Genomic DNA, 15,583 nt, shown 5'->3' on the forward strand with positions numbered 1-15,583 from the left:
ACATGTTTGATTATAGGTCAACAAGCATTTCGGAACAGGTTAAATACCGGTAATCCTTTTTTGGCAGATGATCATTTAAAGCACTGGCATCTGATGAAAAGACAGGGAACTGGTATGAGGGCTGAAGAAAATCAGAAGCTCTGCCAGCGAGAACAGCAGGTCCACAACTCCACCTGAGAGAGAGGGAAAGAGAGAGCAGCAGGCAAGAGAAAGGAAAAGAAAGAAGTGGGAAAAAGACCAGGACACAAATTATACATTTTTCTAACAAGCTGCTGGTAACAAACTGCTTAAAGATAGAATTAAATTTGATTATTTGCTAAGTTTTCTCTTACATGTAGACACAACAGTGTTTCATCCTTTGAGTTGGGTGTTTTGTTTTGTTTTTTGTTATGCTTGAATGATTAATATGTAATTTTATGTGGCTTAGCGTTACAAAAAACAGAGATTCCTCTGACAATTCTCAGGTAAAAACACTGATTTGTAAATGAGCCGAAAAGCAGTCAATGGCCAAAACTACAAAAAAATTGGAAGCAAAATATTAAAAAAAAAGAGAAAAAAAAAAGAAAAAAGAATCACTCAGCATTTTTGCACAAAGCTGTAGGTTTATAGAGAGTTCATGCAATGCCAAATTCTTTGCTGTACTGGTTGCTTATTTTGTGGTCTAATCGTTAGGATTACAAAGGGAACCTCTAGGTTGAGTAAACTTTTATTCAGTGAGGTTGCAGCAGTGGCATCACCCCCTTCACCACAAGGTGGCAGCAGAGCCCGCTCTCTTTTGACAGCTGCAGCAGTGAATAACAAATACATCACATCTGTCAGTGTCAGACACAACGCAGGAGGGAAAAATTAAATTGAAGTTTGACGAGTCTCTTTGAAGTTTGCATAAAGTAAGCGACTGCCTATAAACAGTCTCTTACGTTGCGCTGATTTGGTCCAGGGGGTTTTAATGGAAGCTTGTCAAATCGTTATCTATCCCCGACTTATTTATTTATTTTAAAATATGCTTCTCAGGAGCCTCACTCTCACCCCGATCTCTTCCAGAATGTTATCAATCGACGCATCACTGACCCTCGTGATGTGCATGAACTCTGGTTTTAAATCAGGGACACTGCAGTGAGTTTGACCCGATTTAAAAATGCAGTGAGCAAGAGGAGAAGAAGGGAGCATCTTATCACCAGTGCAGAGAGAGAGAGAGGGAGAAAGGGAGGGAGGAAGAGTCCCACCGTGTTTCGGAGGCAGAAGAGTCCAGACCGGCGGCTTCAGAGGAGACACGGACCCACTATGTCCCGGTTATGTCCTTACCTGGTTCAGGTAGGTGAAATCACGTCTTTAAGACTGTTAAACATGCATGTGCATGCAGCTGATGATGTTGCATGTTATGACCTGTGAATGACACCGTTTTATAGCTGCAGCTGAGGACCTGGAGACAGCTGCTAAACGATAATAAAGAGTATTTAGGCAGAGTCATTATGTGTGCTGTTTGAGATGGCTCATTTCTGGCTCAAGCCATAGTGATTTTTGATTTTGATTTTTATTTATTTTTTGTCAAAATAGTCCAATACTTATTTCCAAAGGCTTCTTTTACTCACTTAACTTCGCTCAACTGTAGAAAACAACCACATGTATCAAAGATTTTTTTTAAATAATTACCATGTCCACATTGATCTTCGCTCAATTAAGTTACCCAAAAAAATATAAAATCAGAATACTTTAAATTTTTTCCATTACCGTTGCATAGCTTTATTCATGATGGATATTAATAGATATTAATTCATTTTTAATACTTGAAGTCTTTGCATGAAGTTGATTCCCTGAATTGACTGAACACCCCCCTTCACTGGCCCTCTACTCACATGACTTAAAGAAAAATAATATACCGTATTTTGTGCAAGGTGCAGACATGACTCTTTCATCAGCAGTTCCATGTTCCATGTTTTCAGTTGGTATAGTGAAACACAACACGGTGACTTGTTTACAGAGTGAACTGATATTTTCTTGTAATTTAGATCATACAGTTGTTAAACATATTAAAACTCCTTTTGTAACTAGCTTGTTGTCTGTGGCATGAGTAATGACTGACTTAAACATAAAACTGCCCTTACTTGTTACTGTACAAAGCAGTAATGCAGTGCACACACAATAGCATGCACATTGTGATAGTTTTAAATGTTCATTCACTTCTGTTTTTGCATTTAAACCCACTAAATGTCAGAAAATCCAACCAACTATTCAGAAGAAAATGTAGAACGAATGGGCTTTAAATGTTAATAAGTTCAAAATATAGCACTCATTATTTCATTTTTTGATAATCATGATGGATTTTAAAGCTGTTGAGAGCATTAAGCAAGCAATTTGTCCTGAAACTGACACTAACTTGACACTTTTAATATGAAGTAAGAGAGCAGTAAGTGTGAAAAGGATATTTCATCATCCAAATGATCGCACAGGGGTCTTTATCAATGACTGAAGAGGTCTCTAGCTGAATTACAGGATTGTAACTTCGTAAACAGGTCAGTTAAGGATGATTTAGACATAAGGTTAAATAGGGCAGCATAATTATGCAGCCTTTATCTTCTCAGTTCTAAGACCCTCCAGGGGTTAATGATGGGAATATGCAATGTTGTACATATATTTAGTAGTAGTATTTATTTATTGTCATTGTCAAGAACAATGAAATTGCGTTTGGGGCTTCCATACAACCAGGGTATTAAATCATAAAGTTACATCATTTAAAAATTGGACCAAATTTCATTAAAAAATGTTTACTATAAAATGTATTTATGCATACTACTTCAAATGTGGTCATGCAATTTTTAGATTATACATGTTTATTAACCCCGTGAAATACATTTGGAGAAAAGTCAAGTTAGATTTCACACACTTTTAATTAATAGAGATGAGACTAGTAATGGGGAGAATACAGACAATATTGTTATAGCGTAATATCCTGAGCTTTGCTCTTATTTTTGTCACGTCTCCACTTTGAAATGGCATCAGATATGAGGAATGAACCCGAGGTAGAAGCTCAACAAGCAGTCAAAGGTATAAATATAGAATCAGTTGAGATCCTCAACTAGGACAGTGGCAGCTGTCCGTGGTGCTAGAATTTGAGCATTCTCAGCTTTCAAATAGCTCTGTATCTTTAGATATGTACTTATTCCCTCCCAAAAAGTATTTGCCTGGTTGGATCTCCTGTATATTTTTACATTTTTAGCTATGGTGTGATTGGATGAAAGATGATTGATCTGCAAGTATTTTTTCTCCTACAGATTTCTGAAATACATGTGTTGAATTATTTAGATTTGTAAATGTAATAAATGTATTATAAAGCAAGAATTAACGCTCCATGTCTCATTTGCAGGGTGGAATCACTGAAGAAGATGCAGATGAGTTTAATTTGCTCGTAGAGGATTGATGGCCCTGTATTATGGCCAAGTGGACATGATTCTACATTCAGCACCTCTGGCACGATGTCGAATATGATTTACCTGACTGTCGTAAGCATTTTATATTTACCTTTTTTACTGTTCGAGGCATTCGGTTTGTCCAGAGGAAAGTATGAGAGGTCGGTGGTGCCAAGTTCTGCCTCTCGCCTGGTGGCGAGGATGGACGGGGATATTATAATTGGAGCCCTTTTTTCTGTTCACCACCAACCATCAGCTGAGAAGGTGGCGGAGAGGAAATGTGGAGAGGTCCGCGAGCAGTACGGCATCCAAAGGGTGGAGGCCATGTTCCACACTTTGGATCGGATTAACTCGGACCCAAATCTGTTACCCAACATTACCCTTGGATGTGAGATCAGAGACTCCTGCTGGCATTCCTCGGTGGCTCTGGAGCAGAGCATCGAATTCATACGAGACTCTCTCATCTCCATCCGGGATGAGAGCGACGGCTCCAGGTGGTGCATTGAAGGGGCGCCTTCCAGTCAGCCACCACCGACCAAGAAGCCCATCGTTGGAGTCATTGGGCCGGGCTCCAGTTCTGTTGCCATTCAGGTGCAAAACCTTCTGCAGCTATTCAACATCCCGCAGATCGCTTATTCTGCAACTAGTATTGACCTCAGTGACAAGACACTGTTCAAGTACTTCCTCAGGGTTGTACCCTCAGATACTCTTCAAGCCAGAGCCCTGGTGGACATTGTCAAACGATACAACTGGACCTATGTGTCAGCCGTTCACACAGAGGGTAAGACACTTTTCTTTATCAGCTGGGGGCTCACAACACAGCACTCTAAACTCAAACAGTACAGTAGTCTAATAAGAACCTAGCTTATTAGACTCCTACATTACCTATAATGCCACTCATTAGCTTTTTAAAAAAGCCCCTTCATGACTTCCTGTGTTTGAAAACACACACTGTTGAAACCCTACATCTCCAGTGTGTGATACAGACCTTCTAATACACTGTTTCGAGTGCAGTTTCATGAAATCTAGATTCATCTAGACCTACAGAAGTTCTAGATTAAATCATTTGACATCATTTTGGCAGGTTTTGCAAGCTTGAAAACTCTCCAAAAATGTTTTTACTGACTAGCTGAGCACGATTCAATTTGACAGGTAAACTGACCTTCATTTGCAAAAATGCTGTTCTATATTAATAGTGTCTGTTGTTTTTGTTGACCTAATGTATTTTATAAGAAACTCATTTCATTAGGCACACCTATTCAACTACTCCTTAACACAAATGTCAATTCAGAGATGATCATGATGACATGCTAGAGCTCAAAAGAACTATCAGAATGGGTAAGAAAGCTGATTTAAAGGTGAAATAACCACTCATTACAACCAAGGTATGCAGAAGAGCATCCCTAAACCTTAAAGCAGATGGGCTGCAGCGGAAGGTCACACTGGGTGCTATTTGTGTTGCCTTTGAACAGGGATGGCTGTAGTTCCCCTAGACTTTCCAAAATTGGGTTATAGAAGATTGGAAAAATGTTGCCTGTTCTGATAAGTATTGACATGTGCTACTACGTTCAGATGGTAGGCTCAGAATTTGGCTAAACACCACAAAATCATGGATCCATCCTGCCTTGTATTAACAGTCCAGGCTGGTGGTATGGTATGCTATGGTATGGAGACGTTGCCCCCCTTAGCACCCACTGTGCATCATTTAAACACCATGATATGGTCCTGCAGCAGGGCGATGCCACAAAGCTCAGTTCATCAGTGGTTTCTTGAACATCACAGTGATTTTACTGTACTCAGATGGCCTCCATAGTCACCAGATCTCAAACCAGTAGTGTGTCTTTGGGATGTGGTGGAACGGCTCACATCGCAGATGTGTGGTCCACAAATCTGCAGCTATTTCATGACACTCACGAAAACTAAAAGCAGTTCTGAAAGGAAAAAGGGGGTTCAATGGAATACTACCAAGGTGTAACTAATGAAGTGGCTGTGCTCAGTTTAAGTATGGCTTATGTACTGCTGTTCCAACAGCAGGTGGCTGCAGACATGATTAAAGCCTGTTTTGTGTGACTAATCCATATTCGTTCAAGTGGTGGGCAATTTCAGAGGAGAAGTGAGGTCTCTTTATGGTAATGATACCATTTGTTTTCATGCCTTAAAGATCATTTGAGGCATAAACTATCATTTTTGTACAACACTTGCTCAAAACACAACAGTCATCCCAAACTCATTTTTTCCAGGCATGTTTTTATAATCAGATTCTAATTACGTTTCCTCCCACAGTTTTTATACCCGAGACACGGTTACGGAAGCTGTTGCAAATCAGTTTTAACTGATGGAATATGAAAACAAGTTTAAAACCATCTGCTAAATCCAAACAAAAACCTGGCAAGCCTTCCTTGTTTACAGAAATGAATACCTGTTTGTCATTCTGTAATGAATTAAATATGAGCAGTAGGTGTTAGATGTTACAGAGGAAGCTAGATTACAGCCTGTTTATTGGATTTATGAGTGATGCTGCAGCTGAATGACTGCGAACATCTGGACGGACAACCTAAAAATGACAAGACTTATGTGAGTGCTCGTCCTCTGATGCTACTCTTGAGGTCACGGTTGGCCCATTTGCTCTAGTTGCACTGCTCTTGATTCCACAGCAAGAGGTCTGGGGACACAGTGAACTATTTAAATGTTAAAAGAAGAGTTTTTGCGATAATTTTCCCTCTGGATTATTTCCTTTAAAGAACATCTTATAGAATAAAACATGACAGAATGAACTTATGAATGAGAACCCTTTACATTTTCTTGTGAATGAGCCAAACTGACAGCTCCTTTTATCTTTCTCAGGTAACTATGGGGAGAGTGGGATGGAAGTATTCAAAGAGCTTGCCTCGCAGGAAGGCCTTTGCGTCGCCCATTCTGACAAGATTTACAGCAATGCTGGGGAGAAGCACTTCGACAGGCTGCTGAGAAAGCTGCGGGAGCGTCTGCCTAAAGCCAGAGTTGTTGTCTGCTTCTGTGAAGGCATGACAGTCCGAGGGCTTCTCATGGCTATGAGACGGCTCGGAGTAGCCGGAGAGTTCCTCCTAATTGGCAGGTTTGTTGGAGAATGTTTTCCCACAGGGCTTTTAGGTTTGTCAGTCGCGGTGCTCTTTGGAATAAAAGAACAACAATGACGAGAAGAAAATCTTTCTTGCTGATGCTTTTCAAAAGTAGCTGTATTTTTATATATCCACAAAAATCAGTCAGTATATCAGTTTAAATAAATAAGAGGCATATTTGTATGTCAGATAGAGTAATGGCCTTTGTGTTAATAATGCTGATTCCAATCCCAAAAATGTTAGGATGCTGGATGATTGGGAAATCTCTTTAACTCATATTTAATCCAGAATTGAGTGTAGAAAATATTAACTGTTTAAAATGACAAAAATGTGGCATTTAAAGAAAAAAATTATGTCACTTTGAATTTGATGGCTGCAACATATCTCAGACAAGATGCACTCAGAGAAAGCAAACCTCCCCCAAGGCAGCTCATGCTCTGGGCAGTATTTACATTTAAGGGACTACTACTATATTTTGTATATATTTATTTTGTTTTCCTTGTTTGTTTGTTTTTAAATATACTTTAAGACATTTGTGCTGCAGTTTACTTATTCAGAAACATTGTACATGTATTCAAATTGTTATTTAATTGGTTATAACCTGCTACTGTAATATACAAAATAGCGTGATGTATCGACTCCCTATACATCACTATTGATATGTTGCCAATATAAACAATGGCAGTAAGAAACAGTTATAAATAGCTCTATATAACTATTATAGTAATGCCTTGACCTTCAGATACATCTACTGACCATAAAGAGGAGGTCAAAGGTCAAATTTGACATATTATTTGAAATCTTTATATATGTGACACTTTTACGAATCATAGTTTCAAAGTTATAAGGCTTTTGTCAAATCATTAATTGCTCATGTACACACACAAATATATTGTGTTATTTAATTTAGTTTCGTAATCACATAATTTCCTCAAGGATTAGTAAAGCATTCTGATTCTGATGCTCCCACATACCATCAGAGACACAGGCCCCAAACTGAGCACTGATCATAATCCAGATGGTCTCGTTCCTCTTTAGTCCAGAAGAAGAACACAGCAATTTCTCCAGATTCTCTGAATCATTTGATGATATTATGCACTGTAAATGTGGAAATATTCAAAGTCTTCATAATTCTATGTTGAGGAACATTACTCTTAAACTGTTCTCCAATTTGTAGACCCAGTTTTGTTGCACACAGGTGGTTCTCTGCTAATCTTTGATATTAGGAAATGCCACCTCTCTGAGATGCTCTTTTTTTAATACCTTATTTTATTACTGATCTGATGCCAATTAACCCAATTAGTTGCCTTCAGCTGTTTTTTTAATTCCCTCTTACTTTTTCAGTGTTTTGTTGCCCCCATCCCAACATTCGACAATGCCTCAGTTTAAATGTTTAATGTTCCATGTTCGACGTGAGCAAAATATGGATTTATGAGCTCTGTAGATCATTGCATTCTGTTAATTACATTTTGCACAGCGTCCCAACATTTCTAGAAATGGGTTTTTAATTTATCCTCCCAACAGGCATATTGAAACTTCCATTTAATAGCTGTGTTTTATATCTCAAAACTTGACATTTTTCAATAACCTGAGGTGCTTGTGCCACATTATTGACCACATATTATCAAACCAAGGTATATCTGCACACATGGACCTTTACAAAAGATGCCAGTATGTTTTAGCCTTCAGTTTGTGGACTTGCTTTTGAAGCCGACGTGACCCATGACCATATTTGGAGGACAGGTCTAGGGAGCTATCAGCTACCATCAGTGCTGCCTAGTTACCTTGGTTATCAAGGAGTGCCCATAACTCACTATAAAATTTATATGAATGAAATATGGTACAACAAATGGCACCCATCTTTCACTCATAGTGGTTATGTCATAAATTATGCACAACTCCAAACCCTAATGCAATTTAAACGGGCGATTTCCATCTAAAAATAACACCTGTGCAGTGTGTACAAATGGGGAAATTTGTACTGCTGTAAATGCCGTCTTGCTCCAGCTCTGCTTTTTTTTTTTGGCACTCGGGATCATTTAGTAGCTCTTCTGCAGCATTCACACGCTGTCAGTCAAGATAAGGATTAGCAGTTTCCAAATATTTAACAACTATTCTTCCACAACACGTTTAAAGATTAAATTTAATGTTAATTTTTTACCTTTTAGAGAAAAGATGTTAGGCATCTTACTAGAAGATCCTTTCAGGAGCCCTTCGTCTTCTACTAAATGCTAAACATAGAAAAATGACACTCTGCTGACTGAAATATGAATGCTGAATTCCATGTTGTGACACTCAGTTGTACTCAGAATGGATTATATACAAAAAGCTCATATGAAGCAAAATATTCTTCCTTTCCTAACGGTAGCAGAGTTCCCCTGAAAGCAAGAAGATGCTTTGAGTCTGGCTCGGTAATGAATAATGCATTCACGCTCCCTGTCAGATCACAGGAGGGATGGGCTAATATGGGACAGCACCTCCAGCATAAGCTGGGGAAAGTGGAGTAGTGAACATCAAAGCTTATATCAGCACATATACCAGGCATTCCCTTTTTGTGGAGCCTCAGTTCACCTTAAGTCCAGTTAGCAGTTGTTGTAGAACCGACGCTAAAAGCCAGCTACGGCTGATTTGCCAAGAGTGGTTTATTAATGTTTAGATTCAAAGGAGTCAACCCGATTTACTTGCGACCCAAATGATGGAATAGGTGCATAAAGTTAAAAAAAATAGGACACATTAAAGCCTAAACTCGCTCTCACCCCTTCTACTTAAATTTGCACTGCTGTGAAAGTCTACACTGAAGATAAGGAGGGCGTGAGTTTGGTAGAGCAGTGTGCGTGTCTGTGCACACGTGTGTGTTTTCTGGGTCAAGGAGACTACTGAAAAAGGAAAATGTTTTTTAGAGCAATGCAGTAAGTGAACACACGCAGGCCTGTGCAGTGGGCAAATCGAAATGCCTGAGGTGCTGGTCATCAGCCATCCATCTTCTGCTGTGTGGAGGATGAAAGAGATGGCTGTTCTCACACTGCAGAACCCACACATCACAAACAACAACTCGTTTGATCAACTCTCCAGTGAAGCCCCCATTGTGTTGGAATTCATAGAAAATATCAGTTTTATGATTTAGATTGCAATGTTTGACTAGTGATCAAATAAATGATTTCATTAAAAAAACAGTTTGGCTCTACATTCATAGTTTTTCTAATAACGCCACTGTGCCCCAAATTAAATGATTCACAGACGTGTGAGCTCAGACTTGTGTTAGAAGTCTGTACAGTATGTGCGTGTGTTGACGTCAGAGCTGTAGGTTTTTGGCACCCAGAGTGTTGGACTGGGGGTAGTGTGATGCTGAGAAGCAGATGGCCAGGTACTGTTGATACTGTCACGCTGGACAACCATTGTCAATTTATTTTTGAAGCACCAGCCAAGCCAAAGATGCTGCTGGCTTTCGCTTCTTAAACAAAATGTGGGTTGTAGAAGTCTGGAAAGTGCTATTTTTGTCCTGTGGATGGGTTTGTGTAATATATACAATATTTTTAAATATTCTGTTTTGAAGGGTATTTAATTGTTTTTGACCAGATTTAAATGTCTGTTTAAATGTTAAAGCCCTCTTCTTATTGTTTCATCTTTTAAGGCCGTGTGTACAGGCACACAACACACGCAATGGTTGTGCTCACTATTTTCACTTTTATTAACAGTTGCACAACAAGAAAACAGTCTCAGTCCAGATCTCAGTCTCTCCCGCTCATCTCTTCCTTCACTATAAAAGAAACAGAGCCTGTCATCAGTCAAACGCCATTACCTGTCGCCTCACCTGCCTCACTGCTCCACTCCTCCCCTGCAGCTGAGCCAGGGACCACACCTCCACATGGTGTTACTCTCCAAAGCTGATGAGCTGACGACCTGCTGAAGTTCAAATTAAACATCAGAATGGGGGAAACGGGATTTAGTGATTGGTTTGTGGTGTCAGATGAAGTCTTCAGAAGAGCATCTCTGAATGCAGAACATGTATCTCCTTGAAGGAGATGGATTACAGCAGCAGAAAACCACGCAAGCTGGGCTAAGAGCAGGAAACCGAGGCTACGATTCTCATCAACAACAGAAAAGTGTTGCAGATATTTATCTTTTTATTTTGTTTTTATAACTTGCAAGCATATTGGAAATTTGCAACTTTGAGTTAGTACCAAACATATGTAAAGGCAGGTAATACTACTACTACTACTACTACTACTACTACTACTACTACTACTAATAATAATAATAATAATAATAATAATAATAATAATAATAATGATAATGATAAGACACCAAAATACATTTCTTAATAAGGTGTTGGACAAAACTAGAACAGCTTTGGCATACTTTAGCAGTGAATCTCAAAATCTGTAAGCCTGCTGGAGTTCTGTCTTTCCTTATTTACTGTTTTCATGATAGTCCAAAATCTCCCACAGGTGCTCAGCTGGATTTAAATGTGTTGATAGCACATTATTATTATCAAACTATCCAGTGACCCAAGCTTTGAGACAATAGCTAAATGAATGAGAACAATAAATATGTCACTTGTTCCATATTTCCAGTTATATTTGTTGTATTGTGAAAAAGAGCTCCTGTATCTGTCCTTGTGCAGCAGAGCTGAATCAGTCTGTTAGAGAAGGTGCTTCTCTGCCTGTCCAGTAATGAATCCAGAGGCTGGAAATGATTCTCCATGATGAGTAACTGCTTGTTAGTGACTTTCTCCCCAGCACAGCTTCAAAAGTGTCCAGTTTGCAGTCAATCCCAGACCCAGCTCCGATGCTGCTCCCCCAGCAGACCACAGCAAAGCAAACTGCCTTCGTCACAGATCTCCAGCATTTCACTGCACATGTCTCAGCTTCCTCAGGAAATAGAGCCTGTTCATCACCTCTTTGTTCACAGCCTGTATCGGTCTTCCACTTCAGCCCGCTGTAGATGTGGACACCCGGTTACTTGTTCTTCTCCACCACATCAAAATCCTGTCACAAGTTAGACACGGGTCATCGTTTTTTGATCACCACCTCTCTGATCTTATTCACATGTAGAAGCAGATGATTCCTCCAAGACTACTTCACAAATCATCCTCTCAGTAGAAGAAGAATTGGGTTAAATGCACTTGAGAAATCACAGAAGGTGATCTTGACCTTGCAGCTGTTTCTCTGTGTATGGGAGGAAGCTGTCTGCAGCATGTAGATGAATATATCACCTACTCCCCGGCTTGGTCTGTATTCAACCGCAGAACATCAAGAGATGTATTCACCTGTGGTCTTTTAGGTGGACCATCTTCAGTGCCATCATCACATGAGGTTGCTTTCATCATCAGGATAAACATGTGTCATCATAGGATACAGGTAATCTCTTAAAATAGCTGGATTGATTTACAAGCAAGTGGACCCAAACCATGACAGCAAAATGCTCTGTGCAGCTAATGTGCCACCAGATTCCCTTTCTTTGTGGCTAGAAGGACTGAAGGGTTGAAGTTTTTCTTCAGGTTGTCACTGATCTGTAATGTTTTGTTTTCCATTCAGTGTGTCGCTGCATTTTAAGAAGCTGTTTTTCTGTCAAATCATCACTGGAATATTCAGTTTAAAGTCTCTCATATTCCCTTTTCTCAGCTTTCATTTCACCCGCTGAGACGTACAATGCCACATGAATATATCAAGGACTTGATCCTACACTGCATAATGCTGCTATAAAACACATTTGAAACTGAAATGAATGAGAAATGGGGTTTTCATTTTTATTCTAATTTAAATCTGGAGCATCCAAAAGTCTCTTTTGTCTGCATGACCTTTTGCAACAGGATCAGATGCTGAACTGACTTTCAAAGTGTTGAGTATAAAGCTATAAATACGAGTTATGACCAGCTTTGACACTTAGGGTTCTAGAGTCTACGTGTTGGGTGGGAGTTTGTTTCTCTCCGGGGCAGATTGCAGAGCCGCAGTACTAATCTGCGAATTCTCACCAGGCTTGTGATTGTGTCTGTGGACTGAGGCTTTTTTCCCCTTCTTCTTCTTTCAGCAAGTACAGCGAGCACTCCACGCCCCTCAGCGGGGAGGCTGAAAGGGAAACAAAGTCAGGAAAACAAAAGGGAGATGTTGTTTTTCTTCAGGATTTAGTGTGCGCTGACTTTTGGAGCTCGGCAGCATAAAACAGTTTGTTATTTTTGTCTTGCCAGATGCTGACTAATATTGTGTGACTTGTTATTAAATTATAAAAATGCAGTAGCTGGAGATAACCTTTAGGGTTAGGTTTGAATGCTTGGCAGGTTTTAGGTTGTGTATTGATATTTTGTTGATTGCAAAAGATATTCCTTTGATAACAGAGCTTTAGAAAATACATCAATTTAACTGTCTCTGATTAGATCCTTCTCTTTCTCTTCTCTTTCCCACAAAAGAGATATCATTTATTATTTATTTATAATATTATGGGTTTTGAAAGGTCAGTAGGAAAGATTTTGCAATGCTTTAAGCTCTGACATAATTTTTAGACATACAATGCAGCAAGTGGGTGTCTAGTTTAAGTAGAAATGATTACAATGTCTTCCTTCTCTCTGCAGTGATGGATGGGCAGACCGAGTCGAGGTGGTGGAGGGGTACGAACAGGAGGCTGTGGGAGGCATCACCGTGAAGCTGCACTCTGAAGAGGTCTCCTCATTTGACGACTACTTCCTGAGGCTCAAGCTCAGCACCAACACCCGCAACCCATGGTTTCCAGAGTTCTGGCAGTACCGGTTTCAGTGCCGCCTTCCCGGACACCCGCAAGAGAACTTGAATTATGCACGGAACTGCTCAGGTAGCTAAACAACTCGTCAAGCAATTATGATGTTTTCCTGCTGTTTTTTTGCTTTGTTTAGGTTTTTTTTATTCCTGGTTTCCGTTTTTACGCCAGCGTGCACATCTGCTTGTCTTTTTCAACTGTTCTGATGCGTTCAATGCCCAAAGGATGATGCCAAAAGGGCCCCACAAACTGGAACACGCTATTTAAATATGAATTAGACTGCCAGAGGGTAAAATTCTCTCTAAGTCAATCCAGTAACACATATTTTTTTTATATTGTTCATTTCTGTGACACTTGGCTTTACAGAGGATGATGATCTAGGTAAACTAAATCCTTTCACGTATAACAGAGCTAATGCATTATTTGTTAATTTCTCGAAACAATGCTCAACAAGCATGTTTCCAAGACATAACTGTTTTATACACCACTCATATGTTTTTCTTTTTAAAATAAAAGCCTCTATATATTTACGTTTTCAATCTTAAGCTTTATGTTTTATGGGGATGAAGATGTTTCTCAAGCTCCCCAAATTTAAAATCAGTTATTTTAAAATGAGCCTATTTGAACATGTTGATAAACGTAAATATAAAATGTTGCATGCAGCAAAAATCAAAAAAACGTTTTTTGACTTTAGGCTATAAAGATACTTTTGGGAATTTGTTTTTGCCATTGCATCTTTTTTTTCCTTTGCACATTATTTTCAAGGATTTCTTTGATATATGACGCATATTTCTGCTTTTATTCATTTTTATGAAGCATCATTATTTAATAGCAGTTATTCACATAGGCATAGGTGGAGATATAGTGATTTGTCCTGTCCTGCAAACATTTGTTTTTTTGTTGTTGTTTGTTTTATTTTATTTTTATTTATATGTGTATCTATTTATTTATTTTGGTGTAGAACTCCAAGATGGTGAGTGAATACTTTTTAATGGAACCATAATGCTCCTCACTTTGGAAATATACATAGAGGTTGACTGATATTAAGGTTTTATCACATGCTGGGAAAATGTAAATGCATTGCTGATAATCTTTTTTCTTTCTATTACATTTCCAATTAATCTCAGTTGACCTCTAATATATGAAGCTATTGGGATGTTTTTCTTCCTGTGCACTGAAAGCTCAACAATTGGGTCTTATTTGCTCACACTTTGTGCTTTCCCACCTTTTCTAGCCTTAAGACAGTCGCATAAAACAGCCCAATAACATTTGAGTGAGATGGGAACTCGCTTAATTGCATGGAACTACAGAAATAGCAGTTAACATGCAGGTAATGCATACGCTGGGATCCATTTTCTTCTTATCTCTGCACAGTTTAATCCATGAAATATACAGAGAAGGTTCACTTGTCATGCAGCCGACTAATCCCGACGTGCAGCAGTAGGTCCTCTGCTTGCATGCTCGCATCATGACATCATTGCATCATGACTGAAGCTCACACAGCTCAGAGGAGTGCGGCGAGCGTCAAAGCGAAGGAGCTGTTAAACTAGGTCATCACCAGCAGATCCCATCGGACGCTCACCCAGCTGCTACCCAACTAAATTTACTGTTGATGTGTTTGTTTGCAGAGGCAGTGAGTTTCCCAGCAGTCCTTTTTAGAGATCATTACGTGATTTAACACAAGTGGCAACAAACACGTCAGCAATGGATGACACTCGCGAAAGCCACCACGCTGTTATAAATGTCGCGGGATAGGACAGAATAAATTCTGTCTCATGGACTGCATAGACTGACAGTATGGCTGAGAAAACATGCAACAAATGAATGTATAAAATGCTAAAATCAGGGCAAACACCAATCATCTGCATTCCTGCTCCTGAAGAATAATAAGTTGTTTCCAAAAACTCTGACATACCTGATTTTTAGGTTAAATGTTCTGCAAGCCAGTAAGAGATGCTCACAGCCTGATGAGCCTGACTTATAACCTATAACTAGTAGAAGTACTGACATTAGCTGACTCGACCTAACCTATTCCTTCTGAATCTGTAAAAGACCCATAGGGATTGAACAATGACATACTTTCAACCAGCAGTGTAACAGTAATGCTACTACTGCTACTATTAATAATAGTGGACGACATGAATTGCATTGTCAATTAACATTTTTTTTAACTGTACACATAATACATATATTATAGAGTGTGTTTCCATCTGAGGAGACATGCTGTAATTTTCCACCTTAAAGTGTCATAAAAAGGTACAGTGGGGCAAAAAAGTATTTAGTCAGCCACCGATTGTGCAAGTTCCCCCACCTAAAATGATGACAGAGGTCAGTAATTTGCACCAGAGGTAC

The 15,583-nt window shown here is 39.2% G+C and overlaps 1 protein-coding gene across 4 annotated transcripts in view; it reads left to right on the forward strand.

Annotated features, from left to right (window-relative positions):
• The first annotated feature begins 830 nt into the window (after positions 1-830).
• grm1b (glutamate receptor, metabotropic 1b) overlaps positions 831-15,583 on the forward strand; it is a 25,572-nt gene continuing 10,819 nt past the window's right edge. The window contains exons 1-6 of one of the 4 annotated variants that reach the window (XM_005926098.3): positions 831-1,311; positions 3,362-4,185; positions 6,249-6,498; positions 13,071-13,306; positions 13,598-13,612; positions 14,193-14,204. In XM_005926098.3, coding sequence (XP_005926160.1) covers positions 3,471-4,185; positions 6,249-6,498; positions 13,071-13,306; positions 13,598-13,612; positions 14,193-14,204 — 1,228 coding nt within the window. In that variant the 5' untranslated portion in view covers positions 831-1,311; positions 3,362-3,470. The remainder of the gene's footprint in view (positions 1,312-3,361; positions 4,186-6,248; positions 6,499-13,070; positions 13,307-13,597; positions 13,613-14,192; positions 14,205-15,583) is intronic. The other 3 variants (XM_005926096.3, XM_042222418.1, XM_005926097.3) reach the window with 3 other exon arrangements.

Source organism: Haplochromis burtoni, unplaced genomic scaffold (genome assembly GCF_018398535.1).
Source record: "Haplochromis burtoni strain Fernald_Lab_line unplaced genomic scaffold, NCSU_Asbu1 Contig_85, whole genome shotgun sequence".
NCBI classification, from domain to species: Eukaryota; Metazoa; Chordata; class Actinopteri; order Cichliformes; family Cichlidae; genus Haplochromis; species Haplochromis burtoni.